This window comes from Amblyomma mixtum, chromosome 1, assembly GCF_055824585.1.
Source record: "Amblyomma mixtum isolate Tamu chromosome 1, ASM5582458v1, whole genome shotgun sequence".
Classification (NCBI taxonomy): domain Eukaryota; kingdom Metazoa; phylum Arthropoda; class Arachnida; order Ixodida; family Ixodidae; genus Amblyomma; species Amblyomma mixtum.
The window spans coordinates 87,685,955-87,694,773 of NC_143012.1; the positions used below are offsets into that span (position 1 = coordinate 87,685,955).

Consider the following 8,819-nt stretch of genomic DNA (forward strand, 5'->3'; position numbering starts at 1 on the left):
GAGCATGTGCGCGAGGAACATAAATGCACGAATCCCGATTTCTGCGGGGAGCATTGCAGACCACTGTCTAGAGCATAGCGGTCCACTATGCTGGCGGTCGTTTGCAGGCTGATCTCCATATCCCCCAGGCGTCCTTGCGTAGCCCAGATGGTGATGTCGTCGGCGTACAGCGCGTGCTGCACCCCTTCGACCGCACTCAGCAGGGCGGGTAGGCGCATCATCGCAATGTTGAATAGCAGAGGGGCCAGTTATGCACTTTCCTTTCCTTTGCTTTGTCTGAAGGTCAAGGGAATGTGAACACCGCAAGCGCCGCGAAGAAAACTCGGCATCCCGTAGTGAAGCTTTCGCTTAAAAAAATTCAGGGGGGTACTTTGTTGACCTAAAGTGTGGTGAGGCGAAAGCCTCTAGCGTGGTGTTGCTGCCTGTGTCACTGATGTGTTGTTAGTACACAATTGTTTGTGAATCTTAAATGCTCGAGACACTGGAGGGCGTTTGGGAGGCATCGGTCTGATTCGACGCCTTTCTGCAAACACTCTCCAGTGTTTTAGAGAAGGAGAACAACATATGCGTTAGTAGGAATTAGCGTAGCCATTAGCCCGCTCGGCTGCCGAACGGAAGGATGGTGGTTCGAATCACATCGTGAAAAAAGATTTTTTTTCTGTGTCTGACGACAAAAACCGTGACACCTCTGCTGACAACCTTGTGTCGACAACGATGAGGCATTTAAACGCTTTCCCCTTAAAACAGAGGACGCTTAAGCTTCACCTGTAGGAGTGGAACGCGACAGCGTGTTGCAGCGCTGCCAGGGAATCCGCGGAGAGAGAGAGAGAAAACTTTTATTGCTCTTTCAAGAGATTCGCGGAGATGAAGACTTCTTGGTCGTCCTGCTTGGGCGCTGGCGACTTGAGTCTTCGAGCAAGGGTGGGCCCTCAGTCCAGGGCTCCACTGAGTCGTGCCGCTTCAACAGCGTGCTGTACCAAGGCCCTCTGGACCTCGAGCTCGCTGCTGGAGAGACAGCTCTCCCATTGCTCCTCACTCGGTGGTTGATAATTGTGGAATGCTATGTTTCTTTCGCACTCCCAGGTAATGTGATAGAGTGTAGGTGTACCGCCGCACCAGGGACAGTCTGATCTGAATTGCGTTGGTGACATTTTGCTGTATATGTACAGGTTAGGAAAAGTGTTCGTCTGTAGCCTACGCCATCCTACAGCCTCTTCCCTAGTCAGTGCTCTGTGTGGTGGTGGATACCTCAATCTAGTTCCCCTATAAAGTTGTAGGGTCTCTGCGTAGCCTCCCTCGCACGTGAGTAGCCGTAACTCCGGGGCGTCCGATAAGCCTGCTCGGTAAGTGAGCCCTCGAGCCAGGCTGTCCGCCCTTTCGTTTCCTGCTACGCCTGCGTGAGCTGGCACCCAGATGATATGCTGTATAGGCGTTTTTCCAGCGGAAGCTGCCGCCTCGCCGATGATCCTAAGGGCGATGCCGCTAATGTTGCCCTTCGTATAACTCTTGCATGTTTCTTTCGAGTCCGTTAGAATGTTCAGGGAGCGGCCTCTTCTATAGCCTTCGGCTACCGCCAGCGCGACGGCAATCTCTTCGGCCTCCGCTATCCCCGACACTCCCACTGAAGCGCAGGAGGTCATTTCCCCTGTACCATTGACTACCACTACAGCGGCTGTGCGCTTCTCTACGCTTGCGTACATAGAAGCGTCCGTATATAGTGTGTTTTCGGATCGGCCTAGCCTTTTCTCCATCTGCTCGGCCCTAGCCCTCCGCCTCTCCTCGTGTAAGTTGGGATCCATGTTTTTAGGCAATGGCCCTACATTGAGAGTCCTTCTGAGGTCGTCTGGTACTTCTGTGTATCTGTCAGCCAGACCACCGGTGTTCCGACCCAACCTCTTCAGGAGCGCCCTTCCTGTGGGGGAGCCTCTGAGTCTAACCAGTTGTGCACCCGTTTGAGCCTCTGCGAGCTCGTCGAAGGTGTTGCTGACTCCGAGCTGGAGCAGTTTTTCGTTTGATGCGTTCCTGGGTAGGTGCAAAGCGATCTTGTAGGCCTTCCTGAGGACACAGTCGGCCTGCTCCCTCTCCGCTTTCGTTGTAGCGTGGTAAGGCAGCGAGTACATGACCCTGCTGACGATCAAGCTGTTTACGAGTTTTAGAGTGTCTTCTTCCTTCATTCCGTATCTTCTCTGAGATACTCGGCTGATCATTCTGCCCACTTGTTCCGCGGCCCTCTTGAGCAGGGTGATGGTGTGACTGCATTTGCGGCTACTTTGCAGCCACATACCCAGGATGCGGACCAGGTTCTTTTCCTGGATCAGCTGTCCTTCGAGGACGACATCCAGTGAAGCTTGGGTGGGGTGTCTCCCTATTCTGATGATCTCCGACTTTTCGGTCGAGCACCTTAGGCCTCTCTCCCTTACGTAGTCTTCTATGCAGGTGGCAGCTTCTTGTAACCGATCTTGTTTCTCTCCTAGCGACCCTTGGGTGGTCCATACGGTAATGTCGTCGGCGTACATCGCGTGTTGAATACCCGGGATCTCTTTGAGCCTTCTCGCTAGTCCTAGCATCGCCATGTTGAAGAGTACAGGCGATATGACAGAGCCTTGGGGTGTTCCCTTGCAGGGCGTGGCGAAGACGTCGCTTCGTAACTCGCCTAGCCCTACGGTTGCTGTCCGGTCACTTAGGAAGGCCCTGATGTAGTCGTGGACCCTCTTCCCGCAGTTCGTGTCGTTTATGCCTTCCATGATGGCGGCGTGGCTCACGTTGTCAAAGGCCCCTTTGATGTCGAGGGCCATGACAACGTTACAGACAACCGGTACAGACGAACAGCTAATGGAGGAAGTCCGGACCAAATGCTATGGCAACGATCAGGCCCAGAGCTATAAAGAAGAATACCGGGGCGAAGCGAACCCTAATATGGACAGACCCATAACCAGAGCAGAGGTGGTCGAAGTGATCAGGTCTGCTACGAAAAATACGGCAGCAGGAGCAGACAAAATCCGTAACTCGCTGATCAGAAACCTAGGAGATGGAGCCATTGATCAGCTTACTGCCTACTTCAACAAACTCTGGCAGGAAGGAACGGTGCCCGCCGAGTGGAAACATGCGGTCGTGGTTATGATCCCGAAGCCTGGCAAGAAACTACAAGTGGAAAACCTCAGACCGATCTCCCTTACGTCTTGTCTAGGCAAGATGTACGAAAAAGTAATAACGAAGAGAATCCAGTCGCACCTGGAGAGGAACCAACTCTACCCCGATAGCATGTACGGGTTTCGAGCTCACCTGTCCACGCAAGACGTACTCCTCCAGCTAAAGGAGGAAGTACTGGAGAAGATGCCAAGAATCCGCGGAACGCCATCGCCCGTTCGGCTCGACGCCTTGCCCGTTGGACAAATGATAATTGCTTGAGGAAAGGAAACAACGTGTCTTGGTGGACACCCTAAACTTGCATGATACGATTTTTTTTTTCACGCAGCCCCCGATTATAGGTCGCAGGTTCGAATACCTCCCGCGAGCTAGGCTCTAAACTAGCAACTTTATTTCGCAGGACATGCTCAATCGTATGACACTATACGGAACGTTCTATGGCAAACGGTTCACAGGATGCGATTTTTTTCCGACGCGTGGTGCCGATTACGACGACGATGGCTTTTCGACCGAACGAGCTGCATACGCTGTCACGTAATCACAAAGTTGGGGTCTAGCGGGAGGCGGGAATCGCACTCGGGCCAGCGGCGTGTAAGACGGGGACGATTCTACTGCGCCACGACGGTTCGACTTTTGCAGCTGACTGGAGGCACGTAGTGAATACAGAGTTTGTCTTAGAAACATGAAACCCCAATAAACCAAACCAATTAAGCGCCCATCTACCGAGCCGGAGTACCCGGGTTCGAACCCGACCGCGCCGGCCGCGTTTCGATGGAGGCGAAACGCAAGAGGCGCCCGTGTGCTGTGCGATGTCAGTGCACGTTAAAGATTCCCAGGTGGTCGAAATTATTCCGGAGACCTCCACTACGGCACCTCTTCCTATCTCTTTCTTGCACGCCCTCCTTTATCCCTTCCTTTACGGCGCGGTTCAGGTGTCCGCCGATATATCCGAGACAGATACTGCGCCATTTCCTTTCCTCAAAAAAAACAATTTACCAACCAATTTAGTACGCCTTCAGGATAATGCGGCCGCCAGAGCTAGAATTTCGTTGCGAGACCTTGGGATCTCTAGCTTAACGCCGTAGACATCGAGTCACTCGAGCGGTGAGTAACAAGATATGACTCGTAGTTCCACATTATTTGACATATGTGACAATTGTCTTCGGTTTGTGTCTGTTGTACCATGTTGTTCATGGAAGATTTTTATGCGTAGCATATTGCAATCACTCAGTTCAGCCCTTGGGCGCGGCCGGGCAGCCACCAAAGCACGTGGCGTGACGTCACGACAGCCGGAGGATGGATGGATGGATGGAAAAACTTTATTTTCGTCAGAAAGCATGTGTGGACGATTCCGTGTTAGATGGCCATCAACCCATGGCTGACGGCGACCTGGGTGTTTCACTCCACGGCCCTGGTCTGGACGACCGGGTCGGGTCTGAGCTGGCCAACACGGCCTTCCCACTGCTCGAGGGAAGGATCACGCATAATGGCTGCCGGTGGCGGTGCTATGCTACAGCTCCATAATATGTGGTCATATGTTGCCAATTCGTGACACCATTTGCACTCCGGCTGAATGTCCGGGTAGATTTTGCTCAACACGTATGGGTTGAAGAAACATCTAGTCTGCAATCGTCGCCAGACGCATTCCTGCGCCTTCACCAATTGCTTGTTCGGGGGTGGGTAAATCCTCCGCTCAAGTCTGAAATGATTAGTAATGTCATGAAAGGATACCAGCCCATCTCTCGTGGACCTTCCTGGGACGTCCAGCTCACCTACTCGGCTGACGAAACCTCGAGCATTCATGTGAGCCGTCTCGTTCCCAGGGTTCCCAGAGTGTGCAGGTACCCAGACAATTTCCGCCTCAGTAATCCCTCGCTCCGTGGCCCGATTCAGCAATTCAAAAACAGCCATCCGAAATTTGGCGAGGGGCAGAATATCTGTCACAGCCGGAGGAAAAGCTGGGCCCCAACTCGCGCGGTCGCGCGCGGCCGCAGCCACCACCTGACTCCCGCTAAAACAAAAAAAGAAAAAACAACAACAAAAGAAAAGAAAAGAAAGATAAAAAAACCGGCTGAGCATGGTGGCGGTTGCCACCGCCCCGTTTCAAAGGGGGCGCTCCTATCCATCCATCCATCCAGCCATCCATACGTCACGGAGGAAAAGCTGCTGAGAAAATCGACTGCCGCCAAGCAATACCTCGCGCAAAAAGACCGCACAATATGCAACGCATTCTTGGCTTAACCAAGCTCAGCCTAGGCATCTTTTTTTTCATTCTGCTGTAAAATGCACATTATTTTATTTTTTTCCTTGTTTTGTGATGTATTTGGGTCTTTCGCCGTATTTTGTGCTTTTCATTTTTCACAATTGCTGTGTCATTGCCTTCATATATTTTGTTTCTGAACCCCACACTAACCTCTGGCTATGGGTTCAGTCAGTATTTTGGTAATTTGTATGGCAAGAGTAGAAATAAAAATGAATTAATTAATTAATAATGAATGAATGAATTATTTTGGCGGCGCCGGTGAGACCATGCGTAGGAAACAAGTACGCAGCTGTGTCTACGCCTGACCGACCGAAGCAAGACAAACGAGCACCTTTCTCAGAATGCGTGCGGTGCAAGTGGAAAGTCTGTTGTGCGAGATTTTTATACATTTGAGCGAAGACCGCAATGAGCAGGTGCCGTAATGGCACACATATGGTTGGTTTGGGGGCGTTTAACGTCCCAAAGCTACTCGCACTATGAGGGACGCCGTAGTGAAGGGCTCCGGAAATTTCGACCACCTGCGGCTCTTTAACGTGCACCGACATCGCACAGCACACGAGCCTCCAGAATTTCGCGTTCATCGAAATTCGGCCGCAGCGGCCGAGACCGAACCCGCGTCTTTCTAGTCAGCAGCCGAACGCTGTAACCACTCAGCCACCGCGGTGGCTAATGGCGCACACGTCTCCATGCACCTTAAAAACGAAACAAGCAACGGGACATACGCGCGGTCCACTTCCTGGCATCTGTAAAGTTTCAGTGTGGGATTCGTTGGCAAATTCAAGGATATTTTAAAGCCTCTTTCCTGAACCTGAAAGTCGGGATTGGTTCTTGTGGCAGTGACAAGTGATCGGCTTCGCTCGATCAATGTCTCCTCAGAACAACGGTCTCCAACATCGCCTATTGGAGTACAGGGAATCTATCCACAACATGCCCTGGCTTTTCTTACGCGCAAGAGATCGGGTCGTCAGTGTGTAGCTCGGGATTTTCTTGCAGTAGCGCCGAGGAAGCGCTGCCACAGAGCGCTAGGCTTAGCTTTTTGGCTCTCGGCGAGAACCAAAGCCAACGGGTAAACCCGTATGCGCCGGCTGTTTACAGAAACACCTCCAATCAAGGAGCGCTGGAAACAATGCAAGCGAAAACTGAGCGCCCCACCGCCGGCGTCGAATCAGCACCTCCAACGCCCGGGGCAAGTCGCGTCGAAGAAATTACTGGGTTTCCTCACCGTGCCTAGCTGTTCCCGTGCCAAGGTAAACCGAAGAAGAGCAGTATATGAAAACGCGCCGGAAGAAAACAGACATCGCTTACCGAGTGACGCCGAGAAGGGACTGCATCGTGTTCCAGAAGAACGCCCCGGGAGGAAGCCACGCGCCGAGGGACAGTGGGGGCGTTCTTCGACTTCTTCGATCCAAGCACTGCCTCGGCGCGCGGTGCGGATTTACTTAAGCTTTAAGCGCTAAGCAACGCAGTTTAAGGAACTAAAATGGAAATGCTAAGGAACGGGGGAGAAAAGATAAATAACGCGCAGAATGCGTAATGTGAAGAACAGGCGTACAATGTTTAAACGAAGAAACCGAAAGGACCATCTTTACAAGGCAAACCGTGGGTTAAAAATACCACGACGGAAGTGAACACTTAAGGAAGAAAAAAAAGTGAACAACGTTTTTGAGACGGCGCTGCTTGCCGCCTATAATTTTCAGCGCGCACCTCTTATATAGGCGCCCGTTTCTGCGTTTCGCGGCGTCGCCTTTGCCGTCGCCGTTGTCCGTTGTAACCAGAAGTGGACACTTCGCGCTTTAAGCTGCGAAACCAATGGAGCGAGAGGTTGGAAAGCAGAGGGCAAAATGGGTAAAATGGTTTTTAAGGCGGAGGCCTTTAATGCCTCATCGTTGTAAGCAGGAGTTGTCGACAGGAATGTCACGCTTTTCAATTGGTCCAAACGGTCGTGACATCACATTGCGCGAATTTCAAACGGGGCCAATTGTACTTTGGCTAGTAACCATGCAACCAATTAAAGGGATCGTATAGTAATGCTACAAGTAAGTGTGACCAACCAACGAACGCAACACAACGGGTCGTAGATATATCCCATGAGTACGCGCACCGCGTAATATATACATGAGTTTAGATATGAGAGACAGGTACATTTCCTTTCCTCAAAAACCAATTTACCGACGAGCAAGGCGTAGAACCGAACGGGCGATGGCGTTCCATGGACTCCCTGGCAGCGTCGCAAGACGATGTCGCCTTCGACTCTTAGAGGCCAAGCTTAACAACTTAACCACATATCAGTGACACAAGCAGCAACACCAACGCTTAAGGCTTTCGCCTCACCGCAGTTTAAGTCAACAAAGTGCCCCCCTGAATTTTTGAGGAAAGGAAATTGCGCACTATCTGTCTCACACATCGCGGTGGACACCTGAACCAGAGGGAAGGCGCATAACTGCCCTCTTGGAACAGCGTACACATAGAGAAAGGTGTACACCTCAATCTTGCTTTAAGCTGCGTGGCGGTAGTGACAATTTGCGCTGCATGCGGTGGCATGGCCAACATTGTGCTAGAAACGTGCGCTGAAGCCATAGGCCGTCGGCGTTCGTTGGGTTCATTGGCGTTGGCGTTGACAACGTTTTTACGGTCCGATCATTTTAAGGAAAGGAAGTGCGGATAATGGCTCCCTTGGTGAGTGGACACCTGAATCGTGCTTATAGGTATGTGGGGTGATGAGAGAGAGAGAGAAGTGAGTTGCAGGCATTGACAAGGTTGTGCCAGAAACGCGGAACTCAAGCCATAGGCTGTCGGCGTTCATTGTGTTCATTGGCGTTTGCGTTGACAATGTTTTACACTCCGATCATTTTAAGGAAAGGTTTATGGTTTATGGGGTTTAACGTCCCAAAGCGACTAAGGCTATGAGAGACGCCGTAGTGGAGGACTCCGGAAGTTTCGACAACCTGGGGTTCTTTAACGTGCACTGATATCGCAGAGTACACGGGCCTCTAGAATTTCTCCTCCAAAGAAATTCCAGCCGCGACGGCCGGGATCGAACCCGCGTCCTTTGGATCAGCAGCCGAGCACCATAACCATTGAGCCACCGCGGCGAAGGAAATTCTCATAGCTGGCTCCCTGAATCGCGCTTATAGGTACCTACGTGGGGAGATGATAGAGAGATGTGGGCTGCATGCGTTAGAGCCGACAACGGTGAATTAACTCGCGATCAACCATTAACTGCCACCTGCCAGGGTGGCAGGTTGGATGGGGACTTTAAAAAATGGCTGAGGCTTAACTTGGTTAAGCCTGGAGAATGCGAAGCATCATCGTGTCGCGTAATTTGGAGGCGCACAACCACAGCGACGGCGCGAGGTGGGCCCCCGTTTGATGATGATGATAACTTTTATTTCCACCGATGTAGGAGGCC

At 51.8% G+C, this 8,819-nt stretch overlaps 1 protein-coding gene across 1 annotated transcript in view; it reads right to left on the reverse strand.

The window, feature by feature from the left end:
* Positions 1-6,897, reverse strand: part of LOC149367129 (uncharacterized) — a 31,138-nt gene extending 24,241 nt beyond the window's left edge. The window contains exon 1 of the mRNA XM_089554311.1: positions 6,716-6,897. Coding sequence (XP_089410437.1) covers positions 6,716-6,741 — 26 coding nt within the window. The 5' untranslated portion in view covers positions 6,742-6,897. The remainder of the gene's footprint in view (positions 1-6,715) is intronic.
* Positions 6,898-8,819: the final 1,922 nt, after the last annotated feature.